This window comes from Phaethon lepturus, unplaced genomic scaffold, assembly GCF_000687285.1.
Source record: "Phaethon lepturus isolate BGI_N335 unplaced genomic scaffold, ASM68728v1 scaffold24120, whole genome shotgun sequence".
In the NCBI taxonomy this organism is placed as follows: domain Eukaryota; kingdom Metazoa; phylum Chordata; class Aves; order Phaethontiformes; family Phaethontidae; genus Phaethon; species Phaethon lepturus.
Window position 1 is genome coordinate 1 of NW_010513838.1, and position 25309 is coordinate 25309.

Consider the following 25309-nt stretch of genomic DNA (forward strand, 5'->3'; position numbering starts at 1 on the left):
ACTGAGGGAGCACTCAATTCCCTCATCCAAGACATTGATAAAGACATTAAACAAGACCAGCCCCAGAACCGAGCCCTGGGGAACACCGCTTGTGACCGGCCACCAGCTGGATTTAACGCCATTCGCCGCAACTCTCTGAGCTTGGCCATCCAGCCAGACATATGAGTGTGATATACAAAAATTAATATATATGTATATTCATAAATGAAAGTTTCCTTGGCAGATTCATTGAAATATATTGTATTTTTCACTTCCTGCTATAAGTTTATGTATTTACACAGTAACTTACACATACTAATAAGCATGCATGTTGCAAAGCAAGCACACAAATATATATGTATTTCTGCTCCAGATAAGCCAGTGTAACAAGCCAGACAGCAAGCAAATATGCTTTGATATCAGAACCTCAGAACATTCTTACAGAACCACTTTTGGGAAATACTTTAAAATGGTCAAGCATATCTCTGGTTTGTTGACGTCAGCAAGTATGAATTGGAGTCATTCTTTCCAGGAACCGTCCTCTTCTATTACGTCCCTGCGGTGTGCTGTAAAACCAAGATGTGACTGGCCTGAGCTACTGGGGATCACATGTCTCTTATCCCATGAGCTGGAGTCCAAGGTCCACTTGCGTGCTTCGCCCCAGCATATGTTCAGTTTTGATGCGCTCTCAGACACCGTTTTGGGATCTTGAAAGGGATACCCAGCACATATTCAACTGCCGTCAAGTGTTAACCACTGGTAATAAATTGCTGTTTTCGGGGGGGCAGAAGGGATTGCCTTTCTGTGTGCTGTGTGCAGGGTATCCTGCAGACAACACTCACGGGACATGACTCATTAGTTGCTTCTGTAGTAGACTGATATCCCCTGCGGTTATGACAGCACAGAGGACACTTGGAGGAGTGCAGGTTTGGTGTCGTATTTCCCATGTCCTTACCCCAAAATATCTTTTGGTGTTCTGTACAATATAATTTCTGGAGAAACTCTTGTAACTGAAACTGGGCAGGATCAGGCTATTATGTATTTTATGAATTTTTATTTATTTATATCAACATTCGCTACAGAGATTGGAGGTGTTCTCTGTGGGGATGGGCTTGTTTGTTTTAATTTTGACATTTGTTCACTAGATATGCTTGGAGTAGGTTGTGTTTTAGTGGGAGAGTTTGACTGTTTAATGTATCCTACACAAAAAGTGTAATCCCATGGGGACCAGACAACCTTGGTATCTCTTTAAACAGAAAGCTGAAGTAGTAAGAAAATCTAAGACCAGAACATCAGTCCTCTTACCCTCTTTCCCGTGAGTGTTCTAATAACCCAGTCATAGGACCATTGCAACACACAATCCACCTACACTTGTCTTCCCACTGCAAAGTAGCATCATTTTGGTCTCTTTATCAAAGTCCGATGGGTAGGCTTGGCAGATGCCTGGGAGGTCAACACGCTCAAGCCATTTTTGAGAAGCGTATGAGGATTATAGTGAAAGGGGAAAAGAGTCTTGTAGATGTATTCTTCATGTGGAAGGGTATCCGTCATTAGCCCTTTCTATCACCAGCAGAGCACAATGCCAAAGGGAAAAAGCTTCAGCCTAAAATAACATTTGAGAGGTCAGTGACAAAGTACCGGCCTCCCCAGTGAAAAATGCATATTAAATAGAACTGACTCATGACAAAGAGCTTTCCATGTCCCAAAATCTGTGCTTCTCTTATCTCAGATGAGATTCAGTAAATGTTAGCAGTGGATCAGCTGGCCAATCGTAAAACTCATGCAGTCTTTAGTCATTAGATATCCATCCAAATCTTATTCCAGCTTCTTGAGTCTGGCTATGGGAAATTTCTCTTGGCACAACTAAAAAGCTAGGGCAAGGAGAGAGAAAAGTACAACAAAGAGGGGGAAAAGATTAATTTTTGAAGAACAATGGAAGTTCAATTAGATGCCAAGACCAAAAATATGTGTTTGGTTGACACCTTTTTAAAAAAGATCTCAAACTCCTTCAGAAATGTGACAGCTGATCAACAAAGAAATAAGAAATAAGGGGACAAGATGATAATTAAAGTGTAGCAAGAAATGTAACTAGAAATACACCCTAGGGCAAGCACAGGGTATGAATGCTGGGAGGGTTAGCATGGGATCACATTCCCTGTTCGTGGGCTGCATTGTGTCTATGTATCATGAACTGATCCATGGGCAGATCTGGATCTCCATGTGCTTTGCACATACTTGAACGCTTACTCGGCTGCCGGAGCTCAGCTCCCTTTTCACACCTCCGTCGCTTCTTCAGCCAAGCAGTGCCTGGTGGAGGGTCTCCAGCATTTCAAGAGCGAGAAACAGAGCTGGCCCTTGAGTCCTTCAGCCCAGGACATTCCTGGCGTTCCTCTGCCAGCCAACTCTATGTGACTATTGTTCCCAAGCTGTTGATTCAGATCGGGTTACAGCCCTTCACAGGCGGGGTTGAGTTTCACAACCAGGGCAGAAATTCCATTGCATGAAAAAGGGAGATGAGTATTTTGGGAAGTGACATTAACGTTACACCTGTGACATCACAAGAAAAGACTCCATGTTCCCTTTTGATAGTCCCTCTACTTATTTAAACAAACAAACAAACAAACAAAGAGCATCAACACCAAGTAAATAACTTACTGTTAAAACATTGCTGTGTAAAGTTTCATGAATATGTTCCCAATACATACACTGTGTGCCTTCTGCAGGAATTGTATTCGGCTCCCAGGATGTCCAGTACAGTGTGGAAACATCCCGAGAAATTTGCTTCCCAGTTCTGTCACAGAATCTCTGTTTGACCTTGGTCAAATCATCTATCTTCCCACTACAAAATCTCCCCACTCTTTTTCTCCTCCTATCACTTGTATGTATATTCCAAATGTTTATATTTTCATTTCTATAACTTACGTAATTTTTGTAAATTCTTTTTTTCTCCATGTCTGTAACTAGCAAGATGGAATTGTGGTTTCTGCTGGGACGTCAAGATAGTCCTGTGACTCAAATGATAATGATAAATGATAGCAAGGTGTAAATTACTTTCATTATCGCTGCAAAATTTGCCTTTATGGCTATGGCCTAGAATTTTTAAATATCTCTGGTAATAAAAAAGGAATAGAGAAATGAATAGCAGGGTCAGATCATGAGTCTTTATGGTTCATTTGAAGTTGTTAGTGCTCATCTCCAAGTAGGATTTGGCCTACAGGAAGCAAAAATTAGATAAGCTGGGTACATCTATTTTTGTTGTTGAACAGAAGATTCCAACAGAGGCCTGACTTGTTGGAGGCTGTTTCTTGTGATGTGGGATTTCTGCCTTCATCTCCCATCGCATCAGGAGATAACATAAGCTCTGAGCTTCCCAAAGCTATGCTTAATGCTATAGTTTTGTATGTCCTGGGAACTTCCTCTGATGGACTCTGGGCTTGGGCTTTGGTAACGACGAGTAGAAACAGCTCCACAGAAAATTAATGAGTGTCTTTTGCACCTCACTCTGAGAGCATCGGAATAGAAAAGTGTGAGTCTTAGACTCAGTCTGGGACCTGTGCTAACCCCGAAGTTGCAATAATGCAGCAGTTATCATAACTTCACAGCTTTAAATACAGTTTTATTTGACTGGAGCGCATTTTGTATAACTAGACGTCCTCATTAGACTTCCAGGCTTCTTGTCTGCTAAGTGGAGTGATACAGATGCCTTTGAAAAGAAAATAAGACAGATTACCAAGAGAATGTGATAAATTGTCCTTTTTCCATGTTTCATTGAAGTTTTTTGATTAGTTCCTAAAAGGGAACCTGAATGGACAATAATACAAAAGAATATGTGTATTTAGCGGGAGGGAGGAAGGAGAGAAGGATGACTTCTAGACTGAGCTTGGGAACAACCTTGGCTTTCACATTATCGTGCTGCCTTTTGGTGCCTTCAAATAAGGAAAGAGGCACTTAGAGGCCCTTAACAGAGATCTTTTTTGAGGTTGAAAGCAAGAGTCTTGATTACATGACGTAGTTAACAGTGACCAGTGCTCAGACTCTGGAGGTGACTGGAAAACTTCAGTTTCTGGAGGACTTGTAGCCAGCGGGGTGAGGGAGGGGGTTCTGCCCCTCTGCCCCGCTCTGGGGAGACCCCCCTGCAGGGCTGCGTCCAGCTCTGGAGCCCTCGGCACAGGAGAGACACGGACCTGCTGGAGCGGGGCCAGAGGAGGCCCCAGCAACGCTCCGAGGGCTGGAACAGCTCTGCTGGGAGGACAGGCTGGGAGAGCTGGGGGGGCTCAGCCTGGAGCAGAGAAGGCTCCGGGGAGACCTTCCTGCAGCTGCCGGGCTGAGAGGGGCTGATAGGAAAGATGGGGACCGACTTTTTAGCAGGGCCTGTAGCGATAGGACAAGGGGTGATGGTTTTAAACTAAAAAAAGGCAGATTCAGACTAAATAGAAGGAAGAAACTTTTCCCCGTGAGGCCCGGGTTGTCCATAGAGGTGGTGGATGCCCCATCCCTGGGAACACCCCAGGTCAGGCTGGACGGGGCTCTGAGCAACCTGCTCTGGTTGGGGATGTCCCTGCCCATGGCAGAGGTTGGACTAGATGGGCCTTACGGGTCCCTTCCCACCCAAACCATTCTATCGTTTTATAATTCTATGACTTCAGAACAAACTTTGCTTTAGGAGGTCTGACCTGCCACTGTGGTTCATCTACTTTGGGACAAAAAAAATTGGTGTTTGATGATGGGTCTGGGTGAAGATTCTTCCCCCCAAACCCTACCATATTCCCTCCAGTGTGCGATACATTGGCTTAATTTAAGTGACAAGAATTTGTGCGACAGATTGGCTTGTATGTGAATGTGCAGAGAGGAGTGGGCTGTTCAACTTTTTGTCGATGACGCCATTAAGAAGGTTGTATGATTACTTATCTCTTGTGTCCAGTAACAGGTCAGAGAAGTCTCCTGAGATGTCTTCTTCTCAGACTTTGCTGTGAATCCAGATAATTTTTTTTTTTCCCCTGCATCTGTCATTGGTCCCTTCTGGGCCATTTTCCTAGTATAGAGCTAGATATTCATGAATTCACTTCAGGTTTCTGGAAGAGAGCAGCTGTTACAGCCCCTGGGATTGTTTTGCAGCTAATGCCACTGAAAAGAACACAGCTTGGAAGAAAGGAAGAAATCCACCTTTGCCCACCCCTTGTGCTGCAGCTGTCTCTGGTAGAGGTTTAGTAACAACACAAAATGCTCAGCTTTGCAATTTACAGCAGCCACATTGCAGTACAAGTGGGGACAGTCAAAGGCTGTAAAAATAGTTGCAGTGCCATATGAGCTCATGATCTCATACAGTACCAAAAAAGAGAGAGGGAAGGAGCAGAAAGGAGGAGAGAAAAATGCCACAGCCCCATTCAGATCAGCTGTGTCGATCCCATTTTCCTTATAATTTCCTTTATAAAGTTCAAAACACGAGGTGATGAGGAAATGATAATGGTAGTGGGGACTTCTGGATAAATCAACATGCACCTACAACTTTCGCCTTCAGCATCTGCTCTAGGATCTGCAAGGTCACCCTGAAAAGAAATATTTACTTGCCTGTTATGCAAATGCTGATCAGGGTACGGGCAGTAACCTGTCGTCAACCTTCTAGTTGCTGAAGGCTGGTCATTTTGCTTTGTCCATGAGAAGATCATGAGTTGATTTGCTCATTGTTCCTAAGTTTTCAAAGGAGAAGATTTCTCAGACTCTGTTGAATCCCAGAGACAAAGGCATAAAAACTGTGATGGATGGAGGCTGGGGGTAGGTATGCTCCTTTTGGAAATAAAGGGATGTGTTATTTCATTCCCTTCCTGAAAAGAAAATTGAAATATATTAGTGGGGATGAACGAATATGGAAATGCAGAATTTCCTCATTTTAAGCATCTGAAAATTAAGCCTCCAATGCGAACGGCTGGGACTTCCTTTGCCAATACATATAGCGAAAGAAAAGTCTAGAAGGATATTCATCTTACCTGTTATAAAGACCAAAAGTTGGAAAAAATCACTACCTGGGAGTATTTCTTCATTTTGATAAAGAAAGGCATAGCTCATCACTCATTTAAAAGCTAGACGTGCTGAAGTTAAATGACATCACTGTCCCCTAATGTTTCTGATAAGAACTAGATGATTTTCTGAAGAAAATAAAACTCTATACCTAAAAGAAGTAGGCTATCATGAAGTCTGCAAAATCAGTGTTAATCAGTCCTTTTAATTGTCACCGGTGCTGTTTTGCTGCTTGGTGCCTTTAACGTTATATTTTCTGCGTAAAAGATACAGCTTTTTTTTTCTTCTTCCTTCTTCTCCCCCACCCCACTGCCCCAGTGAAAAGCAAACATGTGTTCTCCTGATCCCAACAGTCAGAAAGTAAATGATGGTTACTGCCAGACAATCTACTATTCTGGTCCATATCCACAGCTGGTATAAATCAGCATAGTTCCCTTGAAGTTAGTGGAACTCACTGATTTATAGCAGCTGAAGAGTCGGTCCAAAGGCAGGCGTCTTCTCTTCCTTCGAGCTGATGTTCCTATAGGGAGCAGTGGTAAATGGTCAGACAATTCACCCTATGGACGTTGGGAGCAGCAACAGTAATCTCAGAGAAAATTCTCACTTTTACCTTTATTTCTGCCCTGCCCCACCTTTGCTCACAGCAGCTTCCCATCAGATAAACACGCTCTCAGCTGGCCCATCACATCCCTCTCTCCCCATGTGGATACAACCTCTTCTGTTCTTCCTTCCAGTATCTTGTCTTGTTTTAACCACTCAGGTGTTAAGGCATGGATGGAAAAACTGATGAGCTCTACAGTTGACAAAAAAATAGGGAGAGAAATGGAGATTTGTTGGACGTTCCTCATCTGGTTTTCTTTCTTTTTTTTTTTTTCTGTTGGAAGTTCCCCATCTGGTTTTCTTTCTTTTTTTTTTATTTTTTATTAACTATCTCTGCAATGCCATTGCCACTTGAAAATATCTGACTTTCTGTTTATAACTTGGTTATATTAAAGTACAGAGGTTGAGTAGCTTATGAGCAGATGTGGTTTGGATCTTGCTTTCTTCATCCAACATAAAATAAATTGTCTTCTGGTTGCAAATCTTCTAAAAACACTTTTCCTCTGTTCTCTGGGGAAGACACTCAAGCTGTGGCCATCTTACAACTCTAAGGACAGCATTCCTTATTGGGAAAAGTTGCACAACCGCTTTTGGTTGGAGAGAGAACATATTTGACGTGCTCTCAACCTCTCATTTAAAGATGTCTGGAGAGTTTCCATCAATGGTTGTTTTTGAAGAGAGAATTGAAGTTTGAACTCAAAGATTAATTTTATTTTTATTTTTAACAGAAAAAACCCCCCAACCTACTGGGAGGAATGTTATTCTGTTTAGAAGTGAAATATCTGAAAACTGATATGTTTTGGCCTCAAATAGTTAAATTCAAACATCCCACAACAATATTTCATGAAAATTGTTAACTTTTCCCAGGTCTTCATTTTCCTTGGAAAAATTCACATTCACATTGTCTGTACAATGTCCTCTACTTGGTCTGAGGGAGCGTGCAGCAAATTGCAGTAAATGCAGAAAGATCGCTGGATAATCTCATCTATGCTCCCTTTCCTACGAAAGGTTGGATCAGATGATCTATTGAGGTCCCTTCCAACCTGGGCTGTTCTATGATTCCAATAAAACTGGACAGACAGACTTGTCAAGGACCAGAGAATCATAAGGCACTGTGGCAGTATTCCCAAATTTAAATGATTCAGATTTTGGCCAGAATATTTTGTTTTCATTTATATTCTATTTTTCTGGTTCTTAAATCCATTTTTTTTCTGTGGGAAATGTCTTGATGAGCTCTGTTCTCTTTGAAGATGATCCCGGTCCATCTCTCAGGAGAAACTTATCACATCCCGATGATCAAGAGAATTTTAGGAAATTCACAGCTAGCCCAGGCTCCCATGTGAGACTCTAGGGTGAGGCTGGAATAGCTTTTTGGCACTGAGATCTGCTGCTAACATCTGTTGTGAGCACAACCAAAAAATTGAAGAGCACCCCCCTCCCCTGCCCTTCAAAACCTATTAATAGGAAGAGGGATTTTTGGTCAGGGTTTTTTTGCAGCTGCTGAGACTCTAGGGATCCTCGTGGAAGAGATGAATGGGGGATTTCGGGCAAGATTAGCTGCATTGATTTGGCTGTTTGCAGAAGGATTTACAGGGCATTGGAGTATCTTTAATTCATGGAATTGATCCAAGACATCCACACAGCAGTGGTTAGCCAGCCCTGCAGGTACTTAAAACTTTTAACATACCTCCCTGTTTTGCCTTGGCATTGTATATTTAAATAAAGATACATATATGCTGTAATCGCATAGATGGGGCTATTTTCATTGTGATGAAAAAGCAAAGTGAAGAACTACCTGAAGCTGTGAGAAAGGGATGATGTCTTAGGGGATTTTGGTCATTGATAGGTCTACACAAACAAACTAAACAGAAGTCAGGCTGGAATGTGCCATGGGTCTAGGAGAGCAACAGACAGGTAGGAGACTGAATAAAATCCCAAAGCATTTAACTGGGATTTTTTGGCATTCCAGAAGCCTCCTCTCCAAGCAGGACTGACAATTTACAAAAAGTGGCAGGATGCTGCAACCATTTTGATTTTGACAGAAGTGCAAAGGAACTTTTCTGTGAACTGTGTCAAGCCAGCTGTACCATGAATTTACTTTATTATGAATATATAAAAAAACCATATCGTGATAATCTTTGCATGACAGTATGACCACTGAATTTTATCTGAGAAGCTTTCAGCCACCTCTCTGGGTCACCATTGCTAGTATTTCTCTAATGTCTCTTTATTAGAGAGCAGCTGAGGGGAAAAAACCCAACAAACCCAAACACCAACAAACCCCACAACCATGGCTGATTTGTGGAATTCAGAAGAGAAAGCGAAATATGACTCTTCTTGTTACTATGGTCTCTTCTTATCTCGCAGAGGTGGCGGTGACAAGATCCCAAGCTGCTCTTGAGCTGCTGCTGGCATCTTAATTGCTTGATATTTTCCAGTGCTGTTTTCAGTTCAGGAGTAAGACCTGGTGGCTTTTTCAAGTGTTGTGTGAAACACATACATCTGCTGAGACTGGTGCCTGCTCAGATGCTGTCCTTGTGGTTACGGCTGCGCTCGGAGCACACGCTGATTTGCACTACGGTTCCGCTGCTTTGAATTAGCAGAACGCAGAATTTCCCGGGTCTGTGCTGGCTCCTGTGATGTCAATCAAGAAGTCTGTAGTGGGGAATGTGGTGAAATTACTCCCTGGCATTTCTTCGGGGTGGTAGAAAGCTCTTTTAATTCTCCGGCCATGACTCATTTCAATGCAGAAATCAGTGCAGCAAAACTTTATAGAAGGCATAAAAACAACGCATAATTTCAGTTATTTCTTTGCAGAAATACCTACAGCTTGCAATGTTTGCGGAGATTGCTTATTCTGATCAGCAGGGTACATCAGATGCTGTCCACACCTGATTCTTGTTTGTCCTCGACAGAAACTGGGCAAATGAGAAACAGAAACCTGCAGAAAAACCTCTACTCTGGGGCTTTGCAATATGAAGGAAATCTCTAAAGATGGAATTCAGCCCAGGTAGGGTTCATCTCACTTAATTTAGATGTGTACAGTGTAAATATCTTTATGTGAACTGTGTGGCTCTGCTCCCACCACAGTCAACCCAGGCCATATATTCAGTTTAAGGGTGATGAATCTCTTTCAACTGTAGATACCTACGGCTTAAATGCAAGTGTCTGGTGTCATTTGAGATGCCTCTGCCTACAACGGCCTCTCCAGAACTGTGTGGATGTCCTGTACTTTAATCAGGGGACGGGATTCATTTGCCCATGTAAGAGTTTCTAGAGCCATTCCTGATACCCTGAGATGTGTATGGGACTTGCAAGCATGCCGTTGTGGCACAGACCCTATGGGAGACTGAGGCTCTTCTGCAACGGCAGCTGAAGCCAGGTGGGACCATCCTGTGCATCTCTGTTGCACCTCCAATGCCAACGAATCCCATCCTATAACCTAGGGACCAAATTTCGGTTTCTACCTTAGGGAAGCTGAACTGCTCGCCTGGCTGCACTGATTACAGCGAGGAGATCACTGTGTTGATAAGCTGCTGTCAGAAACTTCTTCCCCGGTGCACGTGCAAACATGTGGATTGGGAGTAGTGGGCTCCGTCAGAGTGGATGAACTGAAGAGCACTAGAGTCTGGTCTGGCCAGAGCGAGCAGACAGCTCTCTGCACCACTTCTCAAGGAGACGCATCCCTTCTCTACTACCACCTCTGTGGTCGGGACCAGAATCAAGTTTCCTGGAGGTTGACAGGCTGCAGGGAAAAATGCAATTCTCCAGGCTGTCCCTGGAACACCAAAACACCTTGCCAGCTCAGTCGGGAGCAGCTTATGGTTCCTGTTCCAGACAACGTTTCCAAAGTGTCCTCTTTGGTTAGAGGAGTGAGCTTTGCTTCCCGTTATCCAAAAAGCACAAATAACCGTTACCGTGGTAATCGCGCTATTGAAGCGATGTGTTTGTCACTAATACTGTGGCGTTGCCTCAGACCTGGAATAAGAAAGCTCTGGTTCAGGTAGGATATGGACCTGCGTGCTACGGGGTACAAAGCCCGGCCCTTCTCCACTCCCCCTCCGGTCTCTCCAGTCTCCCCAACTGTTTTCACTTACGGAAGCCGCGGTGGAGCCGGGGGTGGCCCGCTTTCTGCGCAGTGCTGATGTCGCGCTTCAAAGCAGCTCGTGTCCTGTCAGCAATGGAGGTGCCACGAGTTGGGAGCAGCTGGGCAGGATAAAGCACAAGCGCTCTTCCAGCAGAGCCACCCAGAAAACCGAGGAGTGCAGGGAGGCAGGCAGCGGGGGGTCAGCCTGACAGCGCTGTCGGGAAAAGCAGGTCTCAAAGGGGTTTGAACGGTAGATTGTCAGGACGACATAGCAAGTAAGTAAAACAAAGAAATTTATGATCTCTAAAAGGTGTCTTCCAACCTAAACCATTCTATGGCTTATGATTCGACTGATATTTATCTGAAATGCCGGCACAGATCCCCTCCTCAAACACATTGCGGTTTGGTGGGTGGTTGCCTTGTTACAGGGGTTGATGTCTTTTCGGAGAAAAAAAATCGAGGCCATGCGGAAGCGACTCTGAAGTTAATTCTCCGAGAGGGGCCTCCTGATTTAGAAAAATGACACAAGCAAATACAGGTCTGAAAATTGTTAACTTCGTTTAGATGTGAAAGGAGGTTGTTTAAATAAAAGTAAAGCTGGGATTAGAAAAGCTTCAAATGGATACCCTTATCTTAGTTATTTTAATAGGAATTTGGCATTCAAGTGCCTAAAGTGGTCTGGAAAATCTCAGCCATGAGGATGTGCTTACAGCCAGCCAGTGCTATCCCAGCCCGTGTGTGGACGTGTGTGTGCGTTTCCCTGCTCACTGGATGCATTCTTCTGTAAGCAATACTGGTTCTTTGCACCTTCCCAGGAGAAGACTAGTGTGTGATCTGGGGCATGAAAGTTCCCCTGTGCCAGCAGACACATCGCTGGTCAAACTCCCATATAGCCCCGTCCTTATGTCTAAATATAAACCCATGCTTGTCTTTCAATGAACCACGGCACAACAAAGGCCAGGGGTGCCGTCCAGCCTGAAAGAGAGATATATCCTGCAGCAAGTGAGCTGGGAAGGTGTCAGCACAGCCCTGGGGAGGACAAAACCCATTGATGGGACCTGGGTCGTAACCCAACCTCCCCCTTGTACACGTCCGTGCATGCACACGAACACTGAAAATGTTTGACTCGGCGCCAGCCTCAGCCCTAAAACCCCCAAAATCTCTTTCCATTTAAGTGCTAATTCGTAACAATGCTGTAACCGATGGCTCTAAAATAGCTGGGTAAATGTCTTGTCCTTTTATAGCAGTGGCCCTATTGTAAGCTTTGGCATGTGACAGGTCTGAGAGTGACACAATGTGTGACTTCAAGAGACTGGACGGGCATAAAGACCTGTGTGCGCTGGTGATTTACCCTGCAGCAGCCACTTCTTTCCTGTCTGTCTGTCTGTCTCCTTCTCTCCCTTTCTTAAGCAGCCCACCAGCAAACCAACATGCCTCCAAAGAAGCCCGAACCTAAGAAGGCCGAACCTAAGAAGGAAGAACCCAAACCAGCACCTAAACCAGCAGAACCAGAACCCAAAAAAGAAGTTGAGTTTAACCCAGCTTCTATTAAAGTATGTATCTTTTTAACCTGGCATGGGAGGAAGCAGGCTGGTGGGGCTTGGGTTGGTGGTGGTTCTGGTGGTGGTGTATTCAGTGCTGTGAGATGACGTTCTCCAAAAGTAGCTCGTGGTTTTGAACAGAAAATGAGCAGCAAAGGCAATTGCCACAGGTAAAGTAAGAGTGGGAGCAAAGTCATTGGGGGCTCTGCTAAACAGATGCTAGAAGATGAATCTTATTTTATCTGAGGATGTTCAGACCTGTTTGTCCCATCTTATCTGCAAAGTAGCAAATTTCATTGCATGCAAGCTTCACTGACCTTAGAGGGAAACTTATTGCTCCTCTGCAGGCAATATTGCAGGTAGATGCCCAGAAGGCTTGACTGTACTCAGGGCAGACCACTAACTAACCAATGGCCAAGGCTAGATTGTAGGCTTGGAGTGGTCTTGGAGCATGGGTTGAATTCATTTATCTCTGCCTGGAATGCATCATTTTGGTAGACATCACCAGCCTGGGACTTCCTTAAAGTGAGCCAGTGACATCTCCTGTGGTTTTCCAGAAAAACCCAACTGAATAGCAAAGGAACTGTGTGCTTGTGTGTCTGTTTTAGAAGGCAGAGAGAAACTTGGGCAAAAATCCAGATTTCCTGAAGGACCTGCTGCTTTCATGTTCTGTTCCAAGGATTCCTCCAAACGGCATAAGCCTTCTCTTCCTCCTTCTCCTTTAGAGAAGTCTCTGCTGGGAAGAGTCACTGCTGATCTCAGCAGGGTTTGCTGACGTCTTGCTCAAATGTCTAAGGACAAGATTATGTTTCCAAAGTCATTTCAGAAACAGGTTTTGAGAGAAATTGGGGTCACTACTCTAATCCTGATCTGCCTAACTGGCATTACATTGCCTTTTCAAAAGCCACCAAAAAGAACTGCCAGGGAACTGCCATTGTTTAGGAAACACCCAAGGTTTTAAAGCCATGAGGTCGGTAATTCCAGTGAAATGGTGCTGGAGGTCTGTTTCCCTTTCAAATGCCTTTTTCCATGGGAATTGACCCTTCAGCAGATACCTGAGAGTGACTCTTTTATTTCAAAAGAAATTTCTCTCAGAGAATGATACGGAGAAAGAAATTATATATTGCTATGGAAATGACCATGAAATGGACTATCAAAGAGCGACCTCGACTTACAAAAATGCAATAAGCAAATAAAGACCTAAAAATGACTAGTTCCCCTTTGCTCCTTCCACAACCACACCCGTTCACAGGCAGTGTCAGAGACCCCTGCACACGTCTTTATGAACAGCCTTCCCACATTGTTTGCACACTAAACACCCCATGACACAGACACTGACGGACATAACAGGATTTCTCTGCAAGGCATTGTCCTTTGGTAAAAGGCATTGCCCTCGGGGAAAAGAAGAGGAGCTTTGCAGCATCTCACAGGTTTCTGTCTTGTGGGGATTTGGACCAGACAATGACTGGGTGCAAATCAGCATTATTTTGTTAATTAGTTTAAAGCAGCCAGATTCTTTCCTGTTTCTGACAAGGAATTGAGCAACCAGTGGGGGAGTCCTGGTGATCACTTGTGTTTAAGGTGAGCTATAGGAGATAGGACAAGTCTAGATAATGCCAAAGACGGACAGAGCTCCACTGCCATCTATGGCACCAGCTCCTCTGGGACCCTCTCTTGTTAGCTCAAAAAGAAGTTCCCCCTCAGGAAAACACAGAAATTATGTGAGAAACAGAGTAAATTACTCTGTCTCTCCACCATGCCTCCTGAGCACACCGCAACAGGTCTCGTGTGTGGCTTGTAAATCACGGGCTGCTGAAACCAGTTGCTTCTTCCGCATGGGAGTGAGTCCTGGAGCTGGGGACTGCTAGCAGAGGAAGCACTGAAAGTGGGTTTGTTCTTCCTTGAATCATAAAGACCTTGAAAATCTTTCAGTTTAAATACCGGTGAAAAAAAAGCAATCATTTGTACCTATATGGAGAAGTCAGGTGAAAAGGAATTCAGTTTTGGGCTAGTTTTTAGAATAATGACATCAGAGTCAGTGCTGTGCTCTGAGAAGAACTTCCACGGTGACCTTGGGCAGGTGGTATGTGGTGGGATCCAGCTCTCTGCTAAGGTCTCTGTACTTAACATTCCTGCACTGTAAAAGGAGGAGGGGGCAACTGCAGTAGCTTCTCTTGGAGGGCACAGATACCATCAGCCGGGATGCCATGACATTGTAGTAATATTCAGCTGGGATACTATGACATTGTGGTATGAAGGGCAGCTAAATCCAGTCGAGAGATGAGTTGTAATTTAAAAAAAAACACAACAAGACAAAAAATGATACAACTCAAAAAGTAGTCATGCATCTTTGCAGTCACCACCATTTCAAAATCGTCAAATACATTTTCATCCAAATAGGATTTGAAACCAATTAATTTCTACATTATTTTAAACTTACTTACTCTGCACACATTCATGCAAATTCTTATTTTTCCCTCCAGTGCAATTTGCAATTATGGACTCTTATCATATTTTTTAAAGTGCTAAAAATATGTATTGAGTTCCTAAAAAATAAGTAAATTCAATACTCCCATGATAACATCTCTTATCTTTGCAGAGACTATTCCATTATCTATTATATTCAAAATTGGACTAAGGAAAGCATTGGTAGATGCATGGTTTGGGTCTGGGTGTTGCTTCTTTTTTTTCTAAAACTCATAGCTAGGAGAGATGATATTCTCTGGAGAAGTTTTTCTGGGAAATTTTCAATTAAATGTTTTTAATCAAAAATTCTTTTCTCAAAATTGAAGTTATTTGTGCACAAGGGCTGGGTCTGGAAAATATACGGCTTCCTGTTCCATAAACCTAGCTCTGGTGGAGCTCAGGCCATCTGGTGTAGATCAGAATACCTCCCTAGATCATTGTACAACTTTTGAAAAAAATGCTTTAATAAGTTTTGAAATTCTCCAAACATTCTGTTTCTGCATTCCAGGATGAAACTGGTTCTTGTTTTCATGCAGAAGATAATCTATAGTTTAAAAAAGGCAAGGAGAACAAACTTGTATAAAAACAAAATGTTAAAAATTACCAAAATGCATCTTTTGATGGGAACGTCTCAACTTACCAATATTTATTCTCAAACCTTATCGTGCAATTTTGTATTTGAAATTTTTAAACTGTGTTTTAGACCCTAAAGATCTCAAAACTACAATATTTCCATGGAAGAGAAGAGTACTTCTTGTTTCAGTTTTCCTCGCTGTTACAGTCTGCTGGCATGATAATGGTGTAAGAGCGAGCCTTTTTTTGCACTCCAGGATCATATTAGATTTTCCCATTGTCTTTCTCTTGTTGTTTCATGGTCTCAATCTGTATTGAGTCAGTATTGGGCCGTCGGTTACAGTGACCTATGTGTGAGGGACGTCTCCTTATGTAAATGCAGTTATTCTGAAGTTTTAGTGTTACTCACATATACATTCCCGTAGGAACTAACCCAATACATAGACATTTTCAAAGTAGATTGGGTGTGACTGAATGTTGTTTGCAACTCATAGACAAGAAGTTTTGGGTTTTTTGTGTGGGTTTTTTTTTTTTTTTTGTAAGAGTTTGGCTGAGTCCACAAGGAATTCTTTTTTAAATGGCCTCTGAACCTCTTTACTTTGGGGAACGGATTGTCCTTAAGATATGTCGTAGCAAGAAAATTGTCTTTTCCATATATCCAATTCATTTCCTCTTGAATGCTGTCTTTTAGCAGAGGGGTGTATTTTGCCAGAAATATATTCTGCTCCCCTGAAAAATAGTAAGGCTGATGAAAAACAGGATTCATCTTTTATTGTTATGGACACAGAAAGTGGGACTGGTTCATCTAGGTTTAACCACCGGAAAGCTGATCACCGACCTTAAACAGAACCTCTATAACCCGCAGAGAGAAACTCTCTAGAGGTTTATCCCTCGCAGCGATGCTACACAGCTCTATCAGGATGGATCGAATCACCCGTGGGAGATGTTGATCCGTTGATAAAGTGAGATGAGAGAGGTATTTGGGTGCCAGCGTTTCAGCAGCTAACGTTAGCTGGGATGACATGTGCTCAAAGTCAGTGAGTCCTGGGTACAAAAAACCCAGAGACAGACCGCTGGCGTAAGCGAGGGCCTGGAGGGGACACGGCTTACCATACAGTTATCCTTAATAACCACACTTTCCTGCTTCATCACTTGATGGGCTTATTGTAGCCGCACGCCACAACACAGGTGCCTGGGGAGAAACCGGTCATCGTTCGTTTTTGTGGAGCGCTGTGATCTTGCAGCCCTGTGAAACCTGTCCCCCCAAAAAGCCCTGCGGGCTTCCGAACCTCTGCTGGGGCACTGCAAAAATAGAAGATTCTTCCTGCTTTCCGGAAGAAAAGATGTAAGGGCGTCCGGGACGGGAGCAGCCACGCCGTGCAGCGCCTGTGAAGGTGGGACGCTGGCGGGCTCGTCCGCGCAGCTCCGAAGCACCGCGGGCGCGGCGGCAGGGGGGCTGGACTAGGTGACCTTAAAAGGTCCCTTCCAACACAAAGATTCTATGATTCTATGATTCTATACCCGTGAGAAGGGCTGAGATGGCGTAATGGAAAAGCAGGAGTTACTTTGTGGATAAAAAGGATTTTGTTTGTCGGGTAAATGTGTTGCATTAATGTGCACGAGAGGAAAAAACGATCTATTAAACATGAGGCTGTATTAAATAAATTCAGTTTACGGGAGTAACGAATGTGTGTACAAGAGAGGGTGAAGCAGCACATGGAGTTTTGTAGCTGCATGAGAGGTTTTGAATGTACCTCTTATGCAGAGAGAGGAATTTAGCTACATCCCTCAGAAGAGAGGGGAGTGTGTGTGTGTAGGGTTGAAGGGTTTTGTAGGCAAAAAAGGTTTCTTTTTGGATAAGTAAGCCGATGCGTTAGCCCACTTGAGAGAAATTCCGAGTGTGCAAAAGAAATATTTTATCTGGATGCGTGAGGGGAACGGGACATGAGCTCATGGGCGCGCAGCTCTTCTGGCGCGTGAGGCTCAGCCGTGGATGACCTTGTAGCTGGCTGGTGAAGGGAGTGTAAGGTCCTTTGCAGCATAGACCCGTGGAAAGCATGACACAGCGGGGGTTGCCTAGGACAGAGCCGGGTTTTTCTTGCCGGAAAAAGCCATTTGCTGGGCCAAGTTTGGGCCATGACAACACGGGCATGATTTGAATCAGCATATTGAAGAAGCCCTTCCCTCTGCTGCAGAGGCAACCGGAGCAGGTTTCTTCAAAGCCATTCCCCAGTCTGGCTCAGCCCTGCTTTACACCAGGAAAGCACGTCTGTGTTAACAGTGCATCAGGCAGAAGGTGGTACAGAGCTGCGCCCGAGCCACCCACGCAGGGCAGCACAGCACTCAGCGTCGGGACCATTTCCTTGAGTCTGCGTAGATGATGACCTGGGACATACCAAAGCAGACAAACAGCTTGTCTGATTCAGAACAAAGCCCGTCTGTATATCCCATGCAGCGTACACATATCAAACCCAGCTTGGAAGAAGAAATCGTGCTATGTTTTAGTAAGATGTGGGGGGGGTGCAGGTCTTTGTCCACTTAGAAACCTGTCAGGACGTTAGATCTCATTGAGAGTTTGGCCAAGTCTTCCTTGAGAATGACATGACAACTCTTTACGCATGTATACCCGAGCCTCCAAGATCAGGCAGCAAGACAGCTGAAGGTGGCCACCATATGCGTTCAACCTCCCAACACCCTCTCATCTTTCTTTCTCCAACCTATTTTTCCTCTTGGCTTCATTCCTTCCAGGTGCTACGCATTCCCATTGTCATCACCATTATTATTACTGGCCTACAGTGCATCTCAGCAGAAATACTTTTAGAGAGCAATTTCCCTCCTGTGCTCACATATTTGAAGGTTTCTGAAGTGGGCAGACACCTGCCAGGCTAAGAGCCCACACTGGGCTTCTTTCTCTCAGTGGTTTCTTCCTGAGCCTTTCAAGCACAGAGAAATTTGAGTAGTAAGTCTTGAGGAGGCCCCAGGCAAAAACAACTTAAAGTTTAGCAAGGACAGGAGATCCCATTGCAAGCTTGTGGGAGTCAGTAGGAAATTTTTCCTTTTGCGTTTTGCGGGATTTGCCCCGACTCACCATTCTTGCTATGGACCAGTGCTCTGGCAAGGTGTGAGAACTTCTGTAAGCTTATTGTGATTTATTTTTAATTCAGTGAGCGAGGAATGCCTCTTAGGTATGTGCTCAAAAATTGCACTGATGTGGCAAAGTATCTTCAGATGCATAGAGACAACTCCCTTTTCAGCATAAGAATGGTACAAGCTCCTGTAGCTCCAGAGCAAGATTTCAAATGTCATCTATTTTTAATACCAGACATCTTTCTTAGAGTGGGATAAATCTTTATTTTAAAGTCGAAAAAGTCCAGCCTGGCTTCTAGAGAGGGAACCAAGACATTTAGCTTAGATAAGATGTCTATCTCAGCGGGTTATAGTGAAGAAAAAGGAGCTCCACCCTGGAACCTTTGGCTGTACCAGTTCAAGTTACTGTCGTCTCAAGCACAGGGTCTTAGTAGACTATCCAGGTAAGTGCAGAAAGTCACTGGAGGTTTGGATTGCATTATTAAAAAGTTTCCACAACTAATTAACATGCGACTCACTGTCCTCTTGCACTAGCAAGCTAATGAACCAAAGTGCCCTGATACCCTTGGGATGGGACAGGAGAAAAAACAGAAAAGAATGAAATAGAAATTCCATTCTATCGGAATAACCAGGATAACCAGGGTCCTCCGCCCGGCTCAGCCTACATCAGATAGAAATATGAGGATGAGTGAAGAAGGCCAAAGCCTCCTGCATGATCTGTTAGCATTTCATGTCACTAAGAGTGGCGAGTATTTGTTTTATAGAGCTTAAGGCTGTTTAATCATCTAATCTGACATCTGACATCTAATCTGACAATCTGACAGATTTTGACCCATACAAGCTTTACTGAGCCTAAAGATTTTGGTCAGGGAAAAGCATTTTGGGTGCAATGAGAAAGAAAGAAAAAAAATAAGAAAAAAAGGTGGGATTCACCTGCTGTTTTTCAGGCATCTATCAATTAGATATTCAAGGCTGAGCTAGTCTCTTCAGGCTCACAAAATCACAGAATCACAGAATCATTAAGGTAGGAAAGACCTTTAAGATTATCAAGTCCAACCGTCAACCCAACACCACCATGCCCACTAAACTATGTCCCAAAGTGCCACGTCCACATGTTTTTTGAACACCTCCAGTGATGGCGACTCCACCACCTCCCTGGGCAGCCTGTGCCAATGCCTGACCACTCTCTCAGTACAGAAATTTCCCCCAACACCCAATCTAACCCTCCCCTGGCACAACTTGAGGCCTTTTCCTCTCGTCCTGTCGCTGGTTACTTGGGAGAAGAGACCAACCCCCACCTCACCACAACCCCCTTTCAGGCAGTTGCAGAGAGCGATGAGGGCTCCCCTCAGCCTCCTCTTCTCCAGACTGAACACCCCCAGTTCCCTCGGCCGCTCCCCATCAGACTTGTGCTCCAGACCCCTCCCCAGCTCCGTCGCCCTTCTCTGGACACGCTCCAGCACCTCAATGTCCTTCTTGGAGTGATGGGCCCAACTCTGAACACAGGATTCAAGGTGCGGCCTCACCGGGGCCGAGTCCAGGGGCACGACCCCTGCACGGCTCATGCTGGCCACACCATTGCTGGTACAGGCCAGGACGCTGTTGGCCTTCTTGGCCACCTGGGCACACTGCTGGCTCATGTTCAGCCGGCTGTCAGCCAGCACCCCCAGGTCTTTTTCTGCTGGGAAAGGTGGAAAAATTGCTAAAATTTACAGTTGCTAAAGAGGAAAAGGTACTTTCAGAATTTCATTTATTTCACCTGAAGACAAGCATCTAAGGCAGATCGAATAAAGCAGTGGTAGAGAAGAGGGCCCACTGAAGAGTAGGGACACTCAAGCTATTATCTGGATGCAGTGAAGAGCCTTGGGGAGCTCACTTTTGTGCCCCAACTAATGAGAACTGCAAATCCTTGGTGCTCACCAGTAGAACATTGCCAGAACTGGACTCTGCCTGGATGCAAGCCAGTAAAACTATCTGGTTTGTACGGTGCTGTATAGCTCCACCGGTTTGGATTTCTTCCAGTGTGGGGACTTTTCCACAGTGTAGACATTGGCTGCTGAATGTCAGTGGTTCTTCCTGAGGCCCTACTGTAAAAGAAATGAGGGACCCACTCCAAAATGCGGGATCTGGACTGACCATGGAGGAGAACAGCTCTGCAGGATCCCGAACCTGAGCAATGTCTACCACGTCTGAAAGAAAATCCCGCATCCTCCCTATCTGTCATCCCCTCAAAGCTGGGGAGGAATTCAACTCCAGTAGCCTGTGGTCCTCCCTAGGAAAAACCTGATCTGAGTATTTCAGGTCATAGTGGGCAGGAAGTGTTTTGGGTGGGAACTGGAAGACGACCATCCTCCTGGAGGGGTCCCCTTCCCCATTCAGGACAGCTGACGTCTGAGGCATCGCACTTTTCCTCCGTAAATGGTGCTTTCTCCTACACAAGCGCGCACGGGGCGGGAAGCGCGGCTGGAGGATGCTGTTGGGGCTGTCAGAACAGTCCCTGTTCCCTCTCCAAAGCCTCCCTGCCTGTGAGAGGCTGTTGTGTGCAGCTACCACAGGTATTTCGCAGGAGTTGGTGGCCAAGTCATGCTGCCTTGCACATAAAAATCAGGTGATGGTCAAGTTTATATTGTCCCGTTAGCGATTCGCTTCAGTGCTTCTGGACGGACCCCAGAGATAAGCGTAATTAAAACGCCACATTGCCACAGCACGCTTTTAAAGGCAGCTGTGCTCTTTTATTCTCTCCTTTATTTATCACACTCCATGTCACTTTGGAAGCACAGGACATTCCCAGCCAGGCCGGCCGTTGTGGGGCAGCTTTTAATGGCGGAGAAAGCACCTTTCTCCCTCCTGTCCTTTCTCTGGAGCAGGTGGCCCCAGGCTGACAGGAATTTGGCAGCTTGCTTGACAGAAATGGATCAGTGCCTGAGAGTATAAAGGGTATTTCAGCATGAGGAAACAACCCGTCGCCTTAACCCAGTGCAACGTTTCATCAGAAGAGGGGATGTGGGATGACTCAAGTCCCCGGGGCTGAGGGCGTCCCCGAAGAGACGATCCCAAGGGACGCATGGCAGGGTGCAGAACGGCAGAGAGTAGGACGTTGAGCAAGCGTGCGTTAAAACACAGCAAAAGGGGTCCTTTGTGGTGTGTTCCATTCATTCTTAGGGCCAAAACCGAATAGTACTGGAAATCGAAGGAGCTTTCCAGATTAATTTTATGGGCCAATGAAACTCTGGCTATCTGTGCATCTCTCGTTCGCAGAGCTGGGTGACGGTTCTCGTTAAAAATGTTTTTCGGGAAGATTTGCAAAGTGCAGTTTGGTGGTACCAGAATGTTTTGCGAGTACATACAGATTTTGCAAAGAGCTTTCAAAAAAATCTGAAAAGGATAAAGAAAATTGTCAGTTTAATCTTTTTTTAGTTAATTCCCTGTTTAATTTTTTATTTAATCTAAAGCAGCTATTAATTTTGGAGGGTACTTTCCTTCGTATATTAAAAAATAACCAGAAATTTTTAATGACTGAAATGACTTCAATTTGGGCAAAAGAGAACATTTTGACCAATGTGGAACAATTTTTCTCCCTCATTTCCAACTAAAACTGTCATCAAGTAGAACAGAAAACCCAAACCAGTTTTCATTCTTAATCAAAATTACTTTTTCCCTGAAAATTTAGAAATTTGTCAGTGGCACCCTAAAATATGTAGTAGTATGATTTAAAAAAAAAAAAAAAAAGTTTTTCTGGCTATTTTCCTCTTCCAAGTCTTTGTTATGCATCTGCCAAAAAATAACTTTTCTGCAATGTCTGATGTCTGTGGCACAGAGACATACAAAACCAAACCTGTAAACAGCTCAGCTTGGTCTGAGAGATGTAGAGATGAAAACCTATCAAGTTGCATATGCTCTTTTTTATTTGAAATAATTCAGAATTGCAGCATCACTGAATCCTCAGACCTTGAAGCATGTCAAGTTAAATGTACAGCTTTCTGCGTCTGTAGCTGGATTGCTGAGAGGCAGGAGCACAGTGGGATTTTCTGAACGTGACTTTCCTTAGTCTCCCATAGAAAGAAGACGACTTCTGTAGAGGGTTTTAAACACCATCAACTTTATTTCCCTAAAACAGAAGAAGAGGCTGTGGCACCGGGTAGACCCTTCTGAGTCATTTGAAATCATCGAAAGCCAGATTTTCTACGAGCGTCTCTGGGGTTTTTTTCATCTCCTCCCACATTTTTCACCCTGCCCGTTTCACGCCTTTACCTGCCTGCCCTGGTGTTCGTACACTCCTTGTCTCTGCAGTGTCTCCCCGCCTGCTTTTCATTTACGTGTGAAGCTCAGAAATTGTGCAAGTTGTGCAAAGCAAAGAATTGTGCAAAAGCAAAGAGTTGGTTTAAAAGGGTTTGCGTTGCTCTCAGCAGGACGATTTCAATGCAGTTCTTATTTCCCCGGTTTGTTTTCTCTTTTCAGTCGTTATCTCAGACAAGCGAGGACACAAGAGGTTGTTTATTTCTGCTTTGCCACTGAATGAACTTTGTAGCTTTTTGAAAAAGGGGGGAAGACAGAATAACAAATAAGCCTTATTTTGACAGTTTCTGGGGTTTTCAAGTGGCCCTGCAGCAGGTCCTGACCTTGAAAGCCCTCATAGCAATACATCTTGCCGTGGAAATTTATCTTCTTTATGTTGGTATCTCAGCCAACATGTTTGGCTCTGCCCCGCTCTGGGGAGACCCTGCAGGGCTGCGTCCAGCTCTGGAGCCCTCGGCACAGGAGAGACACGGACCTGCTGGAGCGGGGCCAGAGGAGGCCCCAGCAACGCTGCGAGGGCTGGAACAGCTCTGCTGGGAGGACAGGCTGGGAGAGCTGGGGGGGCTCAGCCTGGAGCAGAGGAGGCTCCGGGGAGACCTTCCTGTGGTCTTTCAATACGTAAAGGGGGCTTACAAGAAAGATGGGGACAGGCTTTTTAGCAGGACCTGTAGTGATAGGACAAGCAGTAACGGTTTTAAATGAAAAGCGGGCAGATTTAGACTAGACACAAGGAAGAAATTTTTGACAACGAGGGTGGTGAAACCATGTCCCAGGTTGCCCAGAGAGGTGGTGGATGCCCCATCCCTGGGAACACCCCAGGTCAGGCTGGACGGGGCTCTGAGCAACCTGCTTTGGTTGGGGATGTCCCTGCCCATGGCAGGGGTTGGGCTAGATGGGCCTTACGGGTCCCTTCCCACCCAAACCCTGCTGTGCTTCTATGATTCTATGTCAGCTTCTCCAACACGTGGTGTGGATGTGGCCTCTGTAGGCTTGTTTGCATGTCTATAGTGAGGTAGGTTGTGATTTGGCAAGTAAGCAACATGGAGATCTTGAGCTATGGGTGTGTGAGCTCAGGGTGGAAAGGGAGTGACAGTTGCCTGACCTGCAGCCTTACCATCATCCCTCCAGCTGGTGCCTCCCAGCCTTGCTTTTTCCTTTTCCTCTCTCCAACGTGCCCCTTGATGAGCAGGGAGTTATTAAAAGCACACTCTGGGTACGGAGCAGCTCTGTAATAAGATCTGCATTTCTCACATAACTGCTAAACCTCAATCAATATGGTTTTAATCGCCATTTGTGTAACGTGCAATAACTATTAAATTTAAATTAAATGCACAGCTCAGAGCACGCAGAAGGCCCTGGCCAAAGTGCTAACTTTTCCCAAGTTGCTGGAAAGCTGGACTGTAGAGACAGATTATTTATTCCTCTCATAAAGCAGTTAAATCTTAACTTGGAAAAGGGGAAAAAATGTTGAGCAGCTATAGGAGGGAAGGGGGCAGGGAGGAACAGCGACTCTTAATCAAAACAGAAACTTCGGGTTTCCCCTAAGTTTTGCAAAGAGGTTGGTGTTCAGGCAGAGGTGCCTGGGTGCACTTTTCCCTGGTGTCTGTGCTGACAAAGGCGTTAGCGGGTGTTCCCTGCAGGCAACGGAGCCACACAGGTGGTGAGTTGGATGGGGACGTGACTCGGAGCCAGATGATGATGAGTTGCTTTCCTTCCTGGCCCTGCACCCCACGCCCTCCCAGGGGCAGGCTGGCTACCAAACTGTCACCATCCCTTGCCGTGCTGGCCTGGGGCAATGCATCTCCTTATGAAAAGCATTCCCAAGCGCAAGCACCCTTCAGCTTCACTGTGCAAGCCCCAACGGTAACCTTGGGAGCAGCCACCTTGGGTAAAGACCTATCGCTGCACTTACACGCTCCAGCATCAAAATGGGGACAGCGATAATTATAGCTCTGAGATGGGCCTTCATGAAAAGTTTTGATGTGTTAGAAGAGTAGGACTGATATAAATACCTAAAATCTGCTATGGAGAGGTTCCCCTTGGCCCCAGAGAAAAGCAGAGTGTATCTACACTGATGTTCAGGCAGAGGCATGCAGTGGGTACTTGCCAAAAGCCGGGTAACCAGTTAGCTCTGCACCAAGACCAGGAGCGTGGGAAGAGCTCTTGCTGCTTCTCCATGCACATGGCTCCAGCTGAAAAGACCTGCCTCACTGCACAGGCTCTGGGACTTCGGGTGCTGAAGCATCCCAGCCCCTCCTAAAACACTATTAGACTAACAGTGAGCTCCTCCACCTCCATCTTCTTTCCTCCCCCAGCCCATGGACTAATCCGTTTGCTTAGACTTTGTTGTAAGGTTTCCAAGTGGCAAAAGGATTGGTTAAACCCAAGTATTATTAAAAACAGCAACAACAAAGCAATGTCAAAGCATATTTCCTAACAATATTTCACATATGTATATGAATGTATGTATAAAATTATCATATGGTGGCCAGTGTAAAAAAGTGGAAAGAAATATGGGAAGGGAAATGGATGTAATATTAGTAGAGGGGCAATGCCAATATAATCTCCAGAATGTTTTTTCTTCCCTCCTAAGCAAATTTCCTTCTTGAGTTTAATTTCATTGTATGCATGCATCTTACATGGCATTGTTCGCTCCCCTGAACTA

At 44.9% G+C, this 25309-nt stretch overlaps 1 protein-coding gene across 1 annotated transcript in view; it reads left to right on the forward strand.

Annotated features, from left to right (window-relative positions):
- The first annotated feature begins 12035 nt into the window (after positions 1–12035).
- MYL3 (myosin, light chain 3, alkali; ventricular, skeletal, slow) overlaps positions 12036–25309 on the forward strand; it is a 37812-nt gene continuing 24538 nt past the window's right edge. Inside the window, exon 1 of the mRNA XM_010291021.1 lies at positions 12036–12234. Within this exon, the coding sequence (XP_010289323.1) occupies positions 12112–12234 (123 nt within the window). The 5' untranslated portion in view covers positions 12036–12111. The remainder of the gene's footprint in view (positions 12235–25309) is intronic.